The sequence below is a fragment of the Thermobia domestica genome, chromosome 6 (genome assembly GCF_964235325.1).
Source record: "Thermobia domestica chromosome 6, izTheDome1.hap1.1, whole genome shotgun sequence".
NCBI lineage: Eukaryota > Metazoa > Arthropoda > Insecta > Zygentoma > Lepismatidae > Thermobia > Thermobia domestica.
Genome location: NC_137459.1, coordinates 110951009 through 110973408, shown reverse-complemented (window position 1 = coordinate 110973408; position 22400 = coordinate 110951009). Strand labels below are relative to the sequence as shown.

Sequence of the window (22400 nt, the reverse complement as noted above, 5' to 3'; positions counted from 1 at the left end):
CAATACTAACGAGGCGCACTTTTACTTTGTTGTTTAGTCCGCCCCTCGTGATGTCATCATTTATAGCGGGATGTGCTTGACCTCCCTCTCTCTTTTGATTTATAAATTTAGAAGTGTTTCTATTAGTCACTTGCGTGGCCATACCTAAATTATAGATATTATTATGTATTTCTTTAACTAATAAGGTATCTGAGTAGACATCACGGCGGACAGTCTAACACTAAATATCTTTCTGTAAAATTGCAATATAACCCCTGCCGGGTTAAGGAGTTATTGCGCCTCCCTCTCTCTGTTTGATGTACTAATCTGTAAGTGATTCTTTTAGCCACTTGTGTGGCCAGACGATAATTATAGATATTCTTCTATGTATTTCATTAACTATTAAGATGTCTAAGTGAACATCCCGACGGACAGTTAAGTACTAAGTATCTCTCGGTGATATTGTAATATAACCTCTGTCGGGTTATTGAATTATTGTGCCACTCTTGGCTTGAACGACCCTTCTCGTACTGAGACCGTCGTCTCAGACTTAATATCATAAATCACACCGCTCCCTGTCCAGACCACTGCTATCGGTGTGATCAGAGAATTATTATTTATTCGTATTAATTGAGTTTATTACTTTGATACTGTCTCAAGAACCTCGTAATATTTTGTAATATTGAGGAAGCGACTGTTTGACGAGCCTTTTGCCTTTCTCGCAAGGACGGGTGTAACCTTATCAAGATCAGATTGTTAGTAGAAAAATCCTACCGGTGGTTCCGCTTGAGCTCGAACCCCTGACGGGTTCTTGCGGCGCTACAATAATATCAGTTAATAGTAGTGTGTTTATGTAAATGATTACAAACTAAACCCCATAAAAGTCCTTCCATTTTCCTGTATTCATGCACCCCATTAAACTAGTAAAGATGTGTGAAGATTCTTTGAACCTCGACTTTCTAGATAAGCATTTCAGTTTAATATTTGAAGTACCTCTTGCATCAAATCATCGTACTTTTATTCAGTTCACCATAGCAAACATTGGCACTTAACATCCAAACGTTAAAAAAGGGGAAAAGTCGTATTGGAAGATGTGATGAAATAAATGATATTTCTATTAGATGATGATCTCTGAGCTGTTGATATTTGTCTGAGAATCACAGAACTGATATGAAAGATAAATGGATGTATTTTTTACATTATATTTTCACAAATCCATATAAATAACGGCAATACTAGTTGTGACTCTATGATTAGAGTCCATAATTTAACTTTGGGTAGGTCACGATCTTTGTTCCTTTTTTCCAACCGCCATTACCCTACTCCCACTGAATTTTCTTCTAAAACCCTTTTCTTTGCCAGCCATATCCTAAGATTGACTTTGTTGTTGGAACAATGGAAGGGTGTTTCCAGATGCTCCTTGACCTTAACACAGAATACGCCCAAATGTTATCACTAAATTTGTCTTCCTTCTGTCATACACATTGGACGTTTAAGGGGCTTTGTCATTCTTGATGCTTACATTTTGGTAGTTCCTAGTTTGACGAAGACTAAGTAAGCTGAGTTTAATAATGACAAAATATCAAAAGAATTATATATTCATAAAACGCCCAGAGCATCTCTTAACTTCATTGTTTTATCTAGATAGCGTTGGTGTAATTACTGTTTTGCTTTTAGGACTTGATCATTGGTGACAAAGAAGTATTCCACCTCCTATTGAGTGCGATATCCATTGTGAATAAGATATTAAGAGAACATCATTACTTATTTAATCTTTCTCTGAGATGCTTCTTCAGCGTATAAGAAAAAAATAAACAACATTAATTACCTCTGAAAGAATAATTGCCATACTGTATATATGTCACCATTGTGTATACACTGTGTATGATCTATGTCACCTACATAATTATTTCTCGATGGAATGCAATTTTTCAGATTTCTTTTTCTTGGTGCTAATCATACATTTACGCTTTTTTTTCATTCTTCACAGCTATCTTACCCTTCAGTTCTGACACTAACATTTCACTAAATATTTTACCCCTATACAGTAAGAAATTGTAGGATAAAATCAAATACTTTCCTCAAGACTATGTCGAAATGAAGAGCTAGGATGGTTGGAGACATTATGATACTAGAAGGAAGGAAGGAGAGAATGGCTGATGAAAAATACTCAGGCCAAAGCCGCGATTGTAATATGCAGACCAAATAATACAAGATGTAAACAAAAACAACTACAACAAAATTAAAAGTCAATCTCAGGGTAAGGGAAAATGATAAACTGTAACAAACAAACTGAGATATTGCTAACCGAAATGTAATATTTTAGTTTAATGTTTCACGTTTATTTCTTTTAAGCTAAGGGAGAAGACGATTAAGGCAAGTGAGTGAAGAAGGAAGAATTGGTAGGATGGCAATGTGGAAGGAAATGGAGCACCCCAAGAAAGCCCACGGATATGTTGTTATCCACCACAAACTTGGATCAAACCAGAGAGGGAAGCGCTATACTATTGAACCGCCATGCTCCACCCTTAAGAAGAAGAGGTCCCGTTGTTATCATAGAAATAAAATTGTTCAGTATTTTCCATTGATCCTATTGTGTTTTCAGGTTAGCCGTTAAGTCATTTTAGGTACAATTTTGTATTGAGGTTATATTCTGGAGAAACTTTCTTTCACTTATCTTGAGCTATCAAAACGTTCCATTGATGTAATAAAACTATTTCAGAAATAAAAGTGAAATGGGTTGATAACTAAAATCATCCAAACATTGATCAAGAGAGATTTGATAATATTTGTATTTTTCTGAAAATTGTTTTCTCTTTAGTAGTGATTTGGTCTGCAAATGAACAAAATTTATTGAAAGAGACTGCGTCATTTCATGTCAAATCACCTAATTTTAAAACATGACCGTGCAGTCTCAGATTCTCTTCAAAAAATTTTCATACATTAATACCAATTAAATTATGCTAAATTATTTATTTTTCGATTTTTTTGGTTGAGAAATGGGATGAGGAGAATTTTTTTGAAAAATGTGAATTTTGCTTCAATTTCAGTTTCCAGCACTAAGCATCATGGAACTAAAATTACCATAACTTCCTTATTTTTGAAGTTATTGGGCTTATCCAGGTGTCAAATGAAATCTTAACTTTAGGTCTTTCAGTAGATCCTAAGTAACCTTGAGAAAGGTTAAACTGTCAAACATTAATGAGGTTACATTTTTTTTTTTCAAATTGAGCCGTTGCTCAAAATTTACAACTATGAAACTTTTAAAACTTTTTTTGTACATTCATCTTAACACGTACATGGTATGGTTAAAAAATAAAGAGGGTGATTTTTGTATTTTATTAGTATTATTTTTTATGTACAGAAATATACAGTTTTAAGTTTTGTTACAAATTGAGTCATTGCTCGTAAGTTACAACTATGAAACTTTTGAAATGTTTTAGTAGAATTATCTTAGCACATAAATGATATGGATAAAAAGTAAAAATGGTCTTTTGGTATTTTTTTTTTAATTTTGCGTGTACGGAAATATACAGTTTTAAGTTTTGTTACAAATTGTGTCATTGCTCATAAGTTACAACTATGAAACTCTTGAAGCTTATTTTTTATAGAATCATTTTATCACATACATGGCATGGTTAAAAAGTAAAAAGGGTGCTTTTGGTACTTTTGCAATTATTATTATTATTGCTTGTGTTTTAAACGTACAGAAATATGCATATTAACTGTTGTTAAAAAAAAAATATGCCTTTTGTCTGAAGTAGTGATGACAAATTCCGAAATTTTTACTTTGCGGATTCCTGAAAGTAAAATCGGAAAAATTTCGGAATTCGGAAAAAAATCGATTTGGGAAAAATCTGGAATTCGGAAAAATTCAGGAAAGTGAAATTTCCGATTTCGGAATATTTTGGCCATCCCTACTCTGAAGTGACAACTGTCACACTTTAAAACATTTTCAAATAATCATCTTAGTAAATATTAGGTATGCTTAAAAATAGAACTGGTGTAATGTCTAGTTTTGGTATTACCATAATGTTATATTTTTGTACTGTAACTATGATTTTCAACTTTTTTCCGAATTGTACCATCGCTTGCAACTATCAAATTTTTGTATCTTTTTATAGGATTAATTGCATTTACTAGGTATGATTAAATAACAAAAAGGGGTACCTTTTTTGTAATAATATTGCGGTTTTGCGAGTGGAACATATAGGGCTAACAATGTAAGGGGTTGAGTGATTATTACAAACCCTATTAACAGAAATAAGAAATAACAGACTAATGTACATAGATGAAAAAAATAAAAAATACATACCAGTAATACTTCTTAAATTACATAGATTTACATACAAAATGTTGTGTCCTATATTTCAGTGAGACATTGAAGCACAGTACTCTAGGTGATTTGAGATGGAATGACCCGACTATATTTTAATGTTTTATGATTTAACCAATCCATATGTTTTCCCCTTAACTGTTGAAATAACTTGTTTAGAAAAAAGCATGAGATAGTGTTCTGTTACATATCATAACACTATTGCTTGCATGCACAAAACAAATAGTTTTTTTTCTTTCTTTATTTGTTTTTCTTTCTCTCCTCACCATTAACCAATTCCAACTCGAAATACAGAAGTAAGCTCATTCTTGAGCCTCAGAAGAACGCACAAGTTTGGTTTAAAGAAATTATTCTTTCATTTTTGTCTATACTTTTAGGGCTTCTAAACTATGCTATTCATAAAGCATGGAAATGTATATCAGATAAGTCCGTCGGCCATCCATCCACCCATCTGCCTGTCGGTAGGTGTCAGAACGAAAACATAAAGATAAAATACGAAGATTATTTTTCTAATTGATTCAGCGTCCCGAAAATAGGCAATATTTCTTCCATTAATCTTGTATTCAAACCAAAAGAGGTACAAATAAACAATTTCCTGTTTAAACCTTGATTGCAATGAAACAAAAGCAGAACAGCATACAGCAAGTTTTTTTTTTTTTATGTTGAATGGATTCAACGTCAGAAGTATGGATCTTGCAAACACTCTTTTCTCTATTAACCCATTGCGTACCAGTGATATTCATGTGGATGCCATGAAAACGTATCCCTCATTAAGGGTCGTATTAATCTTGGAGATGATGAAATTTGTTAGTGGATACAAGACAAAACTTAGTTATACTATTTGTCCTTAGGTGACAACACCTTACTGACAGAAAAGACAAAAAATGTCTCAGTAGATGGCAGTCCTAAGGAAGCATTCAATTACAACACACATGTGTTTATTTTGACAACAAATATTACCAACTTCGAGATCTATTTCGAGATTGGAAAATGAAATGTATATATATAACCTAACCTAACCTAACCAAAGATATATATATATATATATATATATATATATATATATATATATATATATATATATATCTTTGGTCAGTGATGAAATTGCTGAATGACCAACCTCAAGCAGCACAAGATCCCTTCAGACCATCCCTTCATTTTTTTTCAGTCTAAACATTCCCACAATACACGCAATTGATTTCATCAGTAATATGAATGCTCTCCTCACGCGCTCACAATTTATATGTCCTATATAACGGTCTAGACAGAGTTTTAACAGTAAATGAAAACTGGTATTACAGCACGCACATATGAAAAGACACATGGAACGCAAGTGGGTAAAGTTGAAAATGGAAGAAATTTGCTACTTCTTCCGGTTTCGATATTGAAACTCATCAGCATCAGTCAGAGATACCGATAAATCTGTGATATAAACTCAGCGTCCAAGGAGCACGTTCAATCATTAATCTTATTCCTTTACATCAACGGGAAGTTACACATATGCTACTTTTTTTTTTTTTTTTTTTTGAATTTTCATAATTTGGAAGATTGCCACAGTTTTACAGAGTGAAACGAAACACTCTTGCTTTAGCAAACCTTTACAGAATTTTTCAAAAGAGGATAAAGTCATATTCTTATAATTCTTAACTGATACCAACCTCAAATTGGGAGACCTTTTCCTTTTCTTTCTTTTTTTTTATTTTAATGCTTATTGCGTGCTTTCTAAAGCTCTGCTAGGTTTAAGGGACAATATTTTTAAATATTGCCCTAACTGATCTAAACCTCAATCAAGAGCCTCCTTCAAGAAACCTCAAGGAAAGTACATTTTTCTTCGTAAAACATTCGGATAGTTTTCTGAAATGAAGTAAATGACTAAAAACTTATTTTTAAGCGTGGAGTGAATTATTCCTGTGTTTTTGATCAATATCTACCTCAAGCATAAAGTTCCAAGAAGGTCCATGCCGTGTTTGACTAAAATATGATGTATTTAGCAAGCTTACCATTAAAACTCTTCCCCATAGACACTACCTTCAAGAAGACACGTTTATAAAAAAAAGGGGTTGAGGAGTCTTATGCAATACTGGAATATCATCTGATTGCTTTGAATTGAAGCAGTAGAGATGATATTTGTTAAGGTTATTTCTAACGTCCGAATGGTTTGTGTCTAACACGGTAGATGGCTCCACCTTCGCGACTGTTAACATATACAACTAATCAAATTAAAACAATCAAAAATAAAATGAATTATTCAAGAAATTAAGCAAAAAAAAAAAAAAAAAAAACGGATACAGTCCGGTTAATGGGCGTTCCAAACACTAGGGAATGGTGTATGCCGATTTCGTATATTGTTATTAGTTTCACTATTAGGTTAAGTAAATAATCAACTTTATCTGCTAAACTTTCTATCATAAACACATACTCACCTGGCGACTATAGCCATCTATTGGCCTATTTGTCGTGCTATTCTATCGTTATTCGTTTAGTTAGTTCTTATATTGCGGAGGATTCTCTTCAAGAATCGACATCGGCCTCACGGCCCTAGTTGGTGACGCAACACTTCTGTGTTAGCGGTACGCCAGTTTCATTAGTTCTCTGAACATCGTCATTATATCTTTAATAGTCTCATATTCTAGTAGCGTCTTTTCCGACGGCTCTCGACTGACGAAAGGCTTTGCCTTTCCGACGTCCTCCTTACGACGACATCATGCCTAAGACCCCGGATTTTTCTTCCAAGGGCAAGCATCAGGGCATTCCTTCTACTGTTACGGGACCCCTCGTGAACCTCGGCGCGACGTACCTCGCTCTCAAAAGCGTACCAAAGTCCCTAGCAGCTCTCAATCCTCCGAGGGCTCACCTCCTCGAAATAGAGACCGTTCTCGCTCCCCACAAAAACTCTTTTATACTGAGGCTTTAAAAAGTCCCCCAAAATCAACTCAGGGGACGTCTCACTGCGATTCTAACCAAGTGACACCAGCTTCTTCCACTGAAAATCTCATGGATGTCGGTGCAGGCAAACCTACCATTTATAACATCCTCTTTAGCAATCTTGACCCGGCATATTCAACTATTAAATCCTTCTATCAGCAACTGATGCGCTATTGCACTCGGCTGGACTTACAACAACTGGTTAAAACTCAGAACGGAATTATCCTTAAATCTACCAATGCACAACTGTATCAAAACCTAATCAACAAAGTCGGTCCTGCCATGTTCGGCTCTAATGCCAAAATTCAATTATTAACATCTTCTCAGCAAAAAACACTACCGCCACCCCGTTGTCCATCTCTTCTTTCAGCGGTCATTCGTGGTGTTGACCCCACCCTGACGGAGCAGGATATATTGGCTGAACTAAAAGAGGAAGACCTACATCCAAAACGAGCGATTCGAATCAAAAATGCAAATGGCCCCACTTATATGGTGCGTATCCTCACTGACGATCAGCAACTGATAGACAATCTTCTTCGCAACGGAGTGTATCTCTATCGATGTCACCATCGCGTGGAACCTTCCCGCACTCCACCACCAGTTCCGTTGCGATGCGAGAACTGTTTATCCTATAATACGCACCCGACCAATAAGTGTACTCTGCCCACTATCTGTCCTCACTGCAAAGAGTCCCATAAGGTCAAGAACTGCCCGAACCTTCAACAGCCAGCCACATGCAATACTTGCGATGGTCCCCACCCTACCTATTCATACAGATGCACAAAGAAACCGCCACCTCTACCAGATAAGCCGGAAACAGTCGTCCCACTCCGTCTTCACCCTGCGGCACAAGTGTCGACAGGCACCCAGACTTCTCTCCTCCCGCCCCCGACAGTTGAAAATGTTTTACAATTTGTCACCCTTGTGTTGCAGAATACGTTTCCGTATCAGCGGGGGGCCATACTTAACCATGCAACCAAGGCTGCCATCGATATATTCCAACTTCGCATGGCTGCTACCTACTCCGGATTATCTACTTACTTTCATTTCCATTGTGATCCGGAATCATGAATCAAAGACCGAAGGGAAGGAAACCGCTCCATATCCTCTTTTCTAATGTCCGTTCCTTACCCCGGAACCGCATACTGCTCGAAACGCTAGCCACGGCTCATCATGTGGACTGCATCCTCCTCAACGAAACTTTCTTGAAACAATCTGAGCCCTACTATTTTCCACATTTCCGCCTCCTGCGCTCAGATCACCCTCAACACGTTGCTCGGGGGGTGCCGCGGTGGCTGTAGGGTCATCGCTACCCTATAGACGAATTACACCTGTTCACGCTGATGCATATCCGGAGAGCGTTATTGCCACCATCTATTTCGCCGATAAAATCATCACCGTGGCTACCATCTACGTGCGCAAGACTCAGCCGCTACCCTACCGCTTTCTAACCTATCTTGACACACATTTCAAAACCTATATGCTCCTGGCAGACCTGAATTATACATCTCGCACCGCAGAGCAACAGCAGCGCTTTCAGGATTTCCTCCTGACCACCAAAGCCTCATTTATGCCGCTTCCTCAGCCGACTCGCCCCGTCAGTGACACTACAGCAGATGTTGTCCTCCTTTCAAGCAACCTAGTGGCGTCTTCAACTCTTGAAGTCCTAGGGACCATCGGCAGTGACCATCTTCCTATCCTCCTTACGGTTGCCAACCCTGGGCGAGACACAGCCCTCGTGCCACCACCTGTTACTTATAATTTTCGCAGGGCAGACTGGCATAAATATCAAACATATCTGACTGAAACGCTTGACGGTACCCCTACCGACCTTACTAGTGCTGATTCCGTAAACCTGTTATCCAGTACACTAACTGATGCTATCCATCGAGCCACTGAACATGCAGTCCCAAAGCAGCCAGCTCATCCATCTCGGCCTCCTCTTCCGCCCAGGGCCCTCACTCTTCTGGCACGTTCTCGATACTATCTTGCCGAATACAACCGCTCTAAGGATTCGCATTTCTTACATTTGCACCAGCAGTTCCAACGCATGGTTAAGTCCTATATCATAGCACGAAAACGACTCACATGGCGCAACTCCTGTAATCAACTTGGTACTGAAAGCAATCCAACTAAATTCTGGACCCTCTTTCGACGACTTACATGTCAAACCAACAACCCACAATATCCGCTTCTGCTTCAGGATGCAGCTCCACCGACAGACGCCGCTAAAGCCCAAGCTTTCGCCAGTCACTTTGAAAAGGTTTTCACTCCGCATATGGCTCCAATCTTTAGTCATCCCACCCATCACCATATCACTGAAGCTGGTGATCCGCACCGCCAACTTTATCAACACTTTTCGCTCCTCAACCTACCGTTTCTACCGGCATTCTTGCACCGATTACCACAGACGATATCCACACAGCTCTCTATAATAGACGTAACACTTCACCGGGCGTGGACGCAATTAGTTACCGCCAGTTATCTCAAGCACCACTTTTGTTTCATACCCTACTGGCAGTCCTATATACAGCCATCCTCACCACGGGCTTTTTTCCTCCTGCATGGAAACTAGCCAAAATCATAGTATTCCTCAAACCGTGGAAAGATCCGACTCAGGTCACTTCATACCGGCCCATCAGTCTCACCACAGTCTTCAGTAAAACTTTGGAACGCATCCTCGTCAAACGGCTACATATATATCTGGAACGGCGCCATATCCTCCCGATCGCTCAAGCAGGCTTTCGATCTTTCTACGCCACGACCGACCAACTCTTGAAATTATCATCTCTAATCGTCAACCACCACAACAAGAACCTTCCCTCGGTCTTAATTTCTTTCGACATAGAACGTGCCTTTGACATGGTCTGGCACGAAGGCCTGCTTTACAAACTCAAACAACTTCTACATATTCCCTACGTCCGCCTCATTGCCAATTTTTTTAACCCATAGGCGGGTCTTTATCCATCTCAATGGAGCACGGTCTCACAAATTCACGTTGCGAGCTGGAGTACCTCAGGGGTCCGTTCTATCTCCTCTTTTGTATATCCTGTACGTCGCGGACATGCCCTTAACACCACCACCAGTCCACGCCCTGCAATACGCCGACGATGCAGCCTACCTTGCCTTGGGGTCCTCTGTTGACCGAATTTCCATCCAGCTGCAATCTGCCATTGATACGCTGCTTGCCTGGCGCCTTCGGTGGAAATTGAAAATAAATCCGCTCAAAACTCAAATGACACTCTTCGGGCCAAACAAAAAAAAGTACTGTCACTCACGACATCCGGACCGTCTCTGCATCAATGTCATGGGTTCCACCATCCCTCTCCGCAACAGTACTACGTATCTCGGTGTTCAATTCGATAGCCACCTTACTTGGAGACCTCACCTGAAATCTCTTGAGACACACATCCGCCGGCGTCTTTACTTGCTGAGTCGCCTTAAAGGGACAACATGGGGCCTCAATTCTACATTATTATTATATACCTACAAGGTCTTCGTCCGTCCTGCGATCACCTATGAACATCTTGCTTGGCTCTCAGCAAATACACAATTCTATGACCGCCACCAAGTCCTTGAACGCCGAGCTATTCGCATCGCCTATTCATTACCAGCCCGAACATCCACTGCCGTTGTATACAATCATACGTCTATGCCTCTTCTTCTGGCTCATATCTACCGCCTGCGCACCCGTTACATTGTGCAACACATACTCGGCAACCATCCCATTATAGCAGAGTTATTGGAGCAAACCCCGGCAATACCACGCAGAGCGTACCCACCCCTGGACCACCTACTTGCCATATATGAACGGGAAACAAATGCCGCTGATTACAACCCTGCTCGGCGCATATATCGCAGCCATCCGTCCATCTATCCATCATAACTGCATTTCCTTAAATATTTCCTCGTCTAACGTCACAAACATAATTAACTATCTCACTCCAGCAGGGCACAAAGGTTGAATAACACACGCCAAAAACTTTAATTACATCCTTTTACGATCTCTCTTCTCTTGTTTCCATAAGTTTTGTATTTACTCTGGCCGAAGAGAAGGCGTAACCTTCTGTGGCCCGCCCATCTCTGGATGGGAATGAAATTGCTTTTGATGATGATGATGATCATCATCATAAACACATGGTACTGAATCAAGGAGCCTAACCTCTCTTGTGCTAGTTAGTGTGCCAGCGAGGAACAAATGTTGCAATACGCATTTGGGAGCAAAGCACACATACAACACTTAGAGGATTGACAGAAGTTTTCACTTTCGAAGGGTAAACTTGTTTTTTGAACTTCATCTCATCATCTTGTTCATCTTTTTCATCCTCGTTTGGGCTTCGGCCCCGGGCAGCTTCATTAAGATGGCGGACTCTAGCAACACTAACCGGCAATCGAATATTGGAAAGCATTACGGATTACCTGCTACCGTTCCTTCACATCTAGGCGCTCAATCTGCACAGACGGCACCCATTGCACCTTCTAACCGCACTCGTCACTTCTTCTGGGCAAGTCAACCACTACCGTCTGCATCTAGAGAAAGACATCCATATAATGACTCAACACAGTCAGCAAAACGCATATGGTCACGGTCCCCAAGGGTCACAATGGATGTAGAACTCATTCCCCAGAATACCAATATTGCTACTGGGGTTCAAGGTACATTCTCAGTACAATCGAATGTCGATCCTGTCTATCATTTCATACTCACAGACTACGACACAAAGTACACTAATCCCAAACTAATTTTCCTGCAAATCATGAAATATGTTCCACGGGTACGGGATACTCTGGTCCAAATTGTTCCCACTAAAAACGGCTACATTCTTAAATCTAAAGATCCGAATTTCGGAATTACTATTCGCAACAAAGCCTCCTACGAAATCTTCGGTAAAAACGCAAAACTAACAAAATTGACGAATAAGCGGCAGAAACAACCTCCACCACCTCGGAAACCACAATTTCTATCAGTCGTTATTAGAGGTGTCTCTCCAGAGCTTACCGTTGCAGAAATCCAAGAGGAATTAAAGCAAGAAGGAATCTCAGTAGGAAAGTGCATTCGTATTAGGAATAATAATGGTCCGACGTACATGGTTTGTGTCCTTTCTAAGCAACAGGACACTATTGATTACCTGTTACGTTTTGGTGCACCCATTTACAAGAAAATACATCGCGTTGAACCATCCAAAACACAAGGACCATTACCTATTCTATGCGAAAAATGCCAGACGTACAATGACCATACCACAGCAGCTTGTTCCAACCCATCTAAGTGCGGTTATTGCTCGGGTTTACATGAAACCAAAGTATGCCCAACTTACGAGGGCCACCTAAATGTATCACCTGTGGCAGTGTGGGTCACCCTACATATAGCTATCGTTGCAGAGCGAAACCAGTACCGAAACCAGAGCACCCGGAGCTAACAGTACCACTAAAAACGACCGATACAACAGCTCAACCTAACCAATCAATCTGACCACCGCTACCAGTCGAAGATCTTCTTCGCTACATCAGTTTGGTGCTTCAAAATATCTTTCCCTTTCAGCGAACCAATATCCTTCACCACATTATCACAGCCGCAAAATCCATCTTTCACATCAATCTCTATACCAATTATTCAAACAATTATGTCCATTTTCACTTTGGATCACTGGAAACTACTGTTTAATACAATCCGCATAGTATTCTTCACTATGGGTATTACTTTCTTACTTGTTAACATTCGATCATTTTCGCAACATAAACTATTATTAGAGGCACTGTTGTTGGAGGAACATATCAATGTTTTTGCACTGAATGAAACCGCTTTAAAACCAAACAAGCCAGCTCGCATTCCGGGCTATCAACTACAACGCCAAGACTATCATAATCACTTGGCTCGTGCACAAGGCGGAGTTGCAATAGGCCTTTCTCCAAAATATCCAACTAGAGCGTACAATCCTCCAGCTTTCAGTACTTTCCCTGAATATCTTCTTTACTCCATATACTTTCCGTCTATAATCATCAATTTTAGTACGATTTATATTCGTCCACGTCAACCTATCCCGCTAGAATATTTCCGATACATTGCCAATAATTATCGAAATATTATTATCATGGCGGACATTAATCTCCATAGTAGAAGTGATCGTGAGAAAGCAGATTTTCAACAGTATTTAACTAACGATCTCCATCTTCATCTACATGTCCTTCCATCGCACACTAGGCCTGTCAGTCAGACCACGCCTGACGTTGTCATTACTTCTCTGAATCTTCTATCAGACTGTCAGCTAGAAGTTTTGGACTCGATTGGGAGCGATCACCATCCAGTAAAACTCACACTAACTCGAGGGCAACGACCACGCCAAGAAATCGCCCCTCGTCATGTTCCGAGATATGATAAGGCTAACTGGCCTCTTTTCCGGCACGATCTTGAACGCATTCTTCATTGTGAAAAGCCTCGAACTAATGAAACTGGGTTAGATTCCTGTGTTACAACTGTCACTAAAGCCATCCAAATAAGTGCTCAGAACCATATTCCAACAGAGCAAGTGCACGCACACAGACCGAAATTACCGCCAACCTACATTCCACTTACACAGCAAGCTCGAAAACATCTTCGAGAATATTATAGGACTGGGAATGATTCATATTTACGCCTACATCATCAATGGCAAAGAACGGTACGTAACTATCTTGTTGCGTATAAACGTAGAAACTGGATAAAAACTTGTAACAGCTTACCCGAGGAAGCTCATCCTTCTCGCTATTGGAAGCGGTTTCATCAGCTTGTTGGTAAAAGCACTACAATAACCTACCCTCTCATAGCTGGCGGTACACCTTTCTATTCTGACGCAGAAAAAGCAAATGTATTTGCTGCCCAGTTACAGGCCGTTTTTACACCATCAGCCGCTTCCAAGCGTTGTGAACGGACAGACATATTATGTCTTCCTGCCTTACAACCTTCCACGGAGCACGCCATTGACCCAGCCCATCCTCTTACTTCACCCATCACAGTCGATGAACTCCATACGGCACTAGCACGAAAAAGAAATACTGCACCTGGGATCGATTCGATCTCTTACCGACATATCAAAGAAGCCTGCCATCACTCCTGCTACTCTTAGTAACAATATACAATTTCATTCTTAAAACTGGTTTCTACCCTTCAGATTGGAAAGTCTCCAAAATTTGCATGTTTCACAAACCTAATAAACCTGTACATTCAGTATCCTCTTACAGACCCATCCAGCTCACCTCAGTCTTCAATAAGCTACTGGAAAAAAATATCGTTTGTCGACTCCATAAGTATCTTGACAAAACTTCTCTGTTACCTATCCCTCTCTTGGCCGATTTTTCCTCTAACTGGTGTACCACAAGGATCAGCTCTCAGCCCTTTATTATATATCCTTTATGCGTCCGATATCCCTTCTGTACCACGCAACGTATTTATTTTTCAATATGCTGACGATACAGATTTATTGCACTCGGCAAAACTGTGCATCAGCTTAACATTGCTTTACAAGCAACACTCGATAATTTCGTCAAGTGGTGTAAGAAATGGCACTGAATGATCAACTCCGAGAAAACGCAAGCTCTAGTATTTCTACCGCCTAAATGTCGTTCGAAAGTCCATAGAAACCCAACTCTGTTGCGCCTAAGTGTTGATGGGTACCCTGTACGCCCTTCCACCACTGCTACCTATCTAGGCGTGGTTTTCGATTCAAAGCTCAGCTGGAATGTTCACTTGAAAAAACTAACGGACAAAGCTAATCTTAGATTAAATCTTTTGCGACGCCTCACCGGAACAACTTGGGGACTAAAAGCCGATATTTTGCTTCATACTTACAAAGCATTCCTTCGTCCGATCCTTACCTTTGGGCGTACCGCTTGGTGCAATGCTTCCGTTTCTTTCTATGAAAAGCTTAGCATCCTGGAAAACCATGCGATTCGACTGGCGCATCGAATTAAATTTCCATATCCGACGTGGCTCACGTATGAATATATAGACTTTCCTAAGATCACCGAGCATCTCGCACAACTTCGCCTTAGGTACATAACCTCCCGCATCCCAACAGGCCATCCGCTTTTCTTGGATATACTTCACACTGACGCACTTACGGACGCAGCATACCGATACAAGCACTCCCCATTAAATATCTTCGTATCTATATATGTGAAACATGAACAACTTCCTGCGACTGAAAGGGAAATATATGAAGTATACGTCATTAATCATCATCTTCCTCATCTCTTTCCATCTTAGCACAGATATCCTCATCACTAACAAGGGCTTCCCAATGTGTTCATTAGTCCCGAGCCGCCCCGGGACAGAAGATTTAACCCTGCATCTGTCTCACTAATCACACTCTGTTTGTGACGTGTAAGCACTTCACCTCATTTTCATAATCATTATTCTTTATTCTATTATTTTCTTATGTACTGTAATTCCTATTAGTATCCTAGCACCTCAAACATATATCGGCACTTTTCTATTATATATATGTTTTTTTTTTTCAGAAACAATCTATGGATTTATTTTGCATTTACTAATCTATGTGTTCATGATTACAGCACTTTACCCATATATCATTACCTTGCAATCAATAGTGATACTTTGAACTTCACGCCAAAGAGAGGGCATAACCCTCTAATGGCTGGGAGTAGGAAGTTATTTTATAAAACTAAAATTGATGAATAAAAATGTATATATGTTACCCTATTCCCGTACCCCCGTTGCTTATCATCATAAACTGACCAAACTTAGTACAACCATTTACGATCTCGATGAACTATTGGGCCAGGTGCTTTATGCATATCGGTGTTATTATTTTACGTTACGTTCTCTTTACTCAGTGTAGTGACAAATACAAAAGCCAAAAATTCATTATGCAAATTTTTATGCATCATGCACTTCAGAAAAAAAAATCATATGATACTAATAACTATAAGAAGGTATTAGTATTGTTTGTTTCCTGTATACAAAGAACCATTTATGTTATTTGCGACATATTCTAGTGATAATATAAAAGAAAATTAAGCTTTATGTGATAAACAGACAAAATAAAACGTGTCAACACGAGTTATGGAGAATCCCACAAACGAAATTAGGTGTAAATGACCTTTTTTTTCTGTTAATTCCCGCTTTTCTTTCTAAAATTCTAATCCTGCCTGCAGAAAGAGAAGACATATGTTACTAGTCAATGGTTGAGGTTTTGTCCTACAGCTGAACACGGCTTGCAAAAATGGATTCTGACTGACTGCAGGTGCACGAAAAAAAAAGTTGGATTAGGATTTAGATGAAAAAGTGAGCGCCCGGTGGCGAAAAAAAGTTACATACTTGGAGAAGGGGAAGGAAGCAGCCACCTTAAAGCTAGAAAAAAAAAATCGTTTGATGAGAATCAATGACCGAAGAAATGACCTATATGACAAGACTTCTTCCTTTTAGATCAGAGAGTAAAATCGCCTCTTATTAGAAAATGGACTCTGATGTCCATAAGAGTCGGAAGTCTTATAGACTTGCTATGTCCGTCCGTTTGTCTGTCAGTCTGTTGCAATCAATTTAGCGTCTCAAGACAAACCGAAAGTGTTTGAAATATACTAGTACTTCCGATTTCAACACTGATAATCATAGATCAAAAACTGTAAGATATGCCGATTTTTAAAATTGATTGTGTTCCAAGAATGTGTTTAATCTAATCTGCTATTTCCTAATAATAATAATAATACTAATAATACTAATACTAATAATAATAATAATAATAATAATAATAATAATAATAATAATAATAATAATAATAATAATAATAAAACTAGTGGTAGAAATGAACCGTTTTCGTTTTCAATACTGATATGCATAGCGAATAATAGGTAATGAATAACGACTAGTGTTTTTTTTTTTTTTTTTTTTTAGAATCTACTCAAGAAAGGATAGTATCTCGAGTCGTATTACTCTGCTAAAATATGACGTGATAAACAATTACCGTCACTTCGAGTTTCAACATGAATTAGCGTACAAAAATAATAGATAATGAGAGTCTTTTTTTTTTTTAATCAATCCAATATGTTAATGAACGATGCACCAGTATTACTCTCCAGAGCTGAGCGCCGATGCACTAGTATTACTCTCCGATGCACCAGTATACCAGAAGCTGTAATTTATGTTTATAAGTTTAGCGCTACTACCATGATACCATGACCAGTGCTTTTCAGACTCGTATCATTGCCAAAACCTACTCGTTTTCACTACCTTCGCTGACATGTCTGCTTCCTTCGGATGCACCCCCTCGCTGACGCTCGGACCCACGCTTCGCCCTGCCCTGACTCCGTTAGTTAGCATTCGTGCTTTTCAGTAGCCAGCCAGCACAGGTTGATTTATTTTATTTGCGCTATGGTTTTCATACTATACATTCGGACTCCGTATTTATACGCAAATCGTAAAACAATTGTAGTTTTTTGAACAATTGCTATTGATGGCCCCTTTGAATTTTATCTACTGAAATTTTCATGTCGCTCAGCGCAAATCATTTAGGAAACAATAAGAAGGAAATTAGTGAAAAATTATATTTTTTTTTAACCTCGAAGTGGTGCGCCAAAAGTAAACCTGCACGATCAGAACCTGCAAAATATACCTCATCAGTTATTTGTTTTCACTTCTTTTGTTTTTACCTTCTCTCACCTGATGTCGCTTTAATCGAAATCTTACGAATCTTCTTTCCGAAATAGAGCGTGCTCTATACAAGATAAATCTCATAGGATCAATCAGAACACAGAGAATGACATGTGATCTAATGCCCTACACGTTGAGATTTTGACTCTAGGATAAATCATAAGAAATCTCCTAGGATCTATCCTATAGTGTATAGCTGTCCTAAGTTTCACAAATCAACGGTGTATATTGCGTTCATTCACCATTCATCACCATACCAGATGAGCAGAATATTCGAATTTGAACTCGTACAGGAAACTGACTCGCAATTGTGTATTCTTCATGATACACATTCAAACAATCCTGTTCCATGGCAGTGCTTCTTAAGTTGCTGCGTACCGTAATTGCTTTCTGGATATACTGTACCTAGGTATAACTAACTAACTAACTAACTAAAAAAAAAAAAAAAAAAACTATATACCCTATGGAACCCAGAGGTTTAATGCCGCGTTCACAAAAGCTCTCCACTGGCATCTCTCCTTAGTCAACTGGATCCAGTTTCTACTTTGTATCCTTATTTATGTGAGATTCATCTGAATATTTTTCTACTATCTGTGCTTAGGTCTTCCTAATGGTCGTTTTCCGATTGGTCTTACAATTAAGATTTTAAAAGCATTGCTACTTTTTTTTCCAATGAGGCTACATGACCTTCCACCTGAGCCTCCTAGATTTGATGACCTTAACAGTGTCTGGTAAACCGTATAAATTATGTAGTTCAAAGCTATGCAGTTTCAGCCATTCCCCATTCCCGCTCCTCTTGGATTCGAATACATCTTGTTCTCAAATACTTTTAGTCTACGTTCTTCCCTCAGAGCAAGCGACCATGTTTCGCAACCATGTAAAACAACTGGCATGATTATCATTTTATATATTTTAAGCTTCAAATTCCTCGACGACAAGAGACTTTGAACTGAATAATAAGACGAATTTCCTGCTTTTAGCCGACATTTAATTTTTCGTGAATATGGTTTTCGTTTGTTAATATTGATCATAGGTGCTTGAAAGTACCTATTTCATCCAAAATTTTATTTGCTATTTTGACGCATCCATAATTTGAAGTATTACGATCCCGACGAACTTCCTTGTATTTGGTTTTATCTGTATTTACTTCTAAACGCACGTCCCTGCAAGCGTTTAATAAGACTTCTGCATTTATTTCTATTTTTATTCTATCATCTCCTATCAGATTTGCATCACCAGCGTACGCCGTAACCTGGTGAATTCCATTCAACTCAAGGCCCTGGTTACTATCTTTGATTTTGCTTATAGCATATTCCAGGACAAAGTTGAATAATAATGGCAACAACACATTTTGTTTCAGGACGTTCTCGACATGAAAGCTCGTGGACAAAAAAACTTCCTACCCGGACCTTACTTTGGCATTCATTTAAACAAATCTTATTTAATCTAATTAGCTTTTTCGGTATTCCAAACTCTGTAAGAATATTGTACAATGTTCCTCACCTAACTGAGGAGTGAGCCTATCTAAAATCAATAAATAGTCGATGTTCTGGGGTATTGTATTTTCACTTCTTTTCGATTATTTGTAAAATGGTAAATGTTTATTTGATACTTGATCGATTTCCTCTAAATTCACACTGATAATCTCCAATAATTTAATCTGCATATGGGATCAATCTTGCTAATAGAATGTTTGAAAAAAAAATATAGGATGTTGACGGAAGATAAATGCCTCGATAATTATTACAGTTAGTTTTGACGCCTTTCTTGTGAATTGTAACAATGATTGATTCTTTCTACTCTTGTGGCAATTCTTCCTTGTTCCGTGTAAGAAGAATGAGTTTGCGTATTTTGTTCCACAATTCTTCGTCTCCAGCTAAAACTAACTTAGCTGGAATTTCGTCTACACCCGGAGATCTGTCTTTCCTTAATTTCTTTATAGTGATTTCTACTTCTCTTCTGTTAGGTTCTGGAACATACGGTTCTGCAGTGTGTATTTCCCTTTCTCCACGCGCATTAGCTTTTGGCTGTGTGTGAAGCAAATTGTCAAATAAATCTTTTCATCTATTTAAGTGTTTATCTGTATCAATAAGAACTGTTAGGTTAGCTTTATTAAATATATAAGCAGGAGGCTGATATCCTTTCTTAAATTTGTTGATCCCTTTATACATGTCCGAAATGTTTTTTACAATTATCTTCACGTTCCTTAATTTTAGCTTTCAAAAAGTTGCGTTTCTTTGTTCTAAAAGTTTTAGACGTTTTCCGTCTGATGTATACAACATTCTGTGTAGTTATTTAATTTGGATTTTGTAACCAACGTAATTTTGCCTGTTTTATTTTCGCTGCTAGTTTAATGCCCTCCTGGTCGAACCATGGTGTGTTCCTACGTACTTTCTCGTGTCCTTTTTTTTCCTTTTGCTAAAATTTTGATGCTATCTTTAATTTCAATCCAAGTATCCTCAACACTGGTACACTTCGAATCATCTAACACCGATAATTTATTAGAAACTTCAATTTGGTAATCCTCTCTTAACTGGCTCTTCTAATTTCTTTAAATTAAATCTCTCCGTTCTCACGGTTTAAATATTTCCTTTATTCAACGATAATCACTGTCTTGTTATCGATGCTACCAGATAGTGACCAGTGTCAAAATCAACCCCTCTAAACGGTCGAACATCAATTATGCTGGATTCTCTCCTTCTATCTACTAAAAAGTGATAAATTTGAATGTGTCTTTTTTTTTCGTCTGGTGAGGTCTAAATGCATTTATGAAGGTTGAGATGTGGGAATTTTGTACTCTTCATGATAAGGTTTTTGGATATTGCAAGACTTACGAGTTTAACACAATTGTCATTACTTTCCTTATGTAGACTTTCGTTCCCTAGAATCGGTTTGAAAATATCATATCGTCCTATCTTCGCATTGAAATCCCCTAATATAATTTTCATATGGTATCGCGGGAGTTGGTCAAATATCTGTTTCACTTCTTCGCCAATACTATCTTTTATATCTTCATCCTTATCTTCTGTTGGGGTATGTACATTAAAAAAAAAGTAATAATATCACTCCACCGACCCTTAAGAGTAATACAAAAAAAAAAAAAAGTATATCATTAACAAATTCAACTCGTTTAATTTCTGAAATTATTCGTTTGTGAATGAAAAACTCTGTTTTAATTGGTGCTTTTTTATTTCATTCCCTGCAAAATAACGTAAAAATTTCCGGAAGTCACAGATCCATTTCCTCCCCACCTAACTTCCTGAACTCCTACTAGGTTCATAATATATTTATCTAACTCACTCGTTACGGATTTTAACGCGTCTGCCCTATAAAGACTTCTAATATTCCATGTTCCAAATCTCATGTCCATTTCCTTTTGCTGAGGATGTGCCAAGTTATCAGTCCTGGTCCGAGGCTTCTGTGAATGTTTCTGAACATTTTTTTTTACAGGATCATGTTATTAGCCTCATCCAAATACTCGAACTAGAGGACCACTTCTTGTCGTCTGTCCTCGAATGTTTATTCAGTATACTAACATCTAACCTCTATATCTAGAGGCCTTCTCCTCGATCCGCAACCTGAGGACGCGCCATGCCGTCGTGACAGAATCCACCTTACACGGTTTCTGAATATATAAGAAGCTGAAATTAACATTCATTATTCCGCTCTTTCCATTGGTTGCATTTCACCTTAGCAGTTATCAGTCCTCAGGAATCTAAGTTGTGAGCGGTTCTGGGCTCGATATCTGGTGGCGAATGTTGACAGGAAGGTGTACAAAACAATATTCTGACAGTGTATCCTGGTGTCTCTGCGTTACATAAAGCAAATACTGATAATATCTTCCATCAACCCCAAGTGGTCGCTTCTCCTGATATGTTAGCTAAGGAGCATCTCAGACGTATGATGACCTAAAGTGCATAACTGTACAACCCTACAATGCATGTTGCAACATTCTTATCACTATGTCGAACTCACATACATATAAGTGGTACCTATCTATTCCAGACGAAATTTGCTCCATCGTTTTTAATGCGTTACATACATCACACATTCATATTTAGTGATTATTATTTCAATCCATTTTGCCACAGTAACAATTTAACCATGTATGTAATAATTACAAATTTGAAGCGAAGAGACCCACATGTATTGATTATACATAGATTGATTTAGGACATCAATTCATTTTGTGAACGAACACGATATGCAAATAGTTGAATTTGACATATCAGTGAGATGGCTTTGAAAAATTGTATTCCCAAAACAAAACAAAAAGGGCTTCATCCTATGTCTAATGCTGACAATTGTATTTACCATTGTTTACGATGAGAATTCGCGCGTCAAATGCTTTTCAAAAGTTAAGGCTATGTGCATTCCGTTTTGCGGTGATTATTTCTCAACGGTATATCTGATCGGGACATGCGATACTTTATGACACTGAGCACGCCATAATCATCCATGTCAAATTTGGTTAAGAACGGTTCAGATATCTCGAAGTATTCGGATAAACGGATA

At 38.6% G+C, this 22400-nt stretch overlaps 1 protein-coding gene across 1 annotated transcript; it reads left to right on the top strand.

The window, feature by feature from the left end:
- The first annotated feature begins 12930 nt into the window (after nucleotides 1-12930).
- Nucleotides 12931-14343, top strand: LOC145687271 (uncharacterized). Its single transcript, XM_081760744.1, has one exon. The coding sequence runs from the start codon at nucleotides 12931-12933 to the stop codon at nucleotides 14341-14343; it is 1413 nt and encodes a 470-aa protein (XP_081616870.1).
- The last annotated feature ends 8057 nt before the right edge of the window (nucleotides 14344-22400 follow it).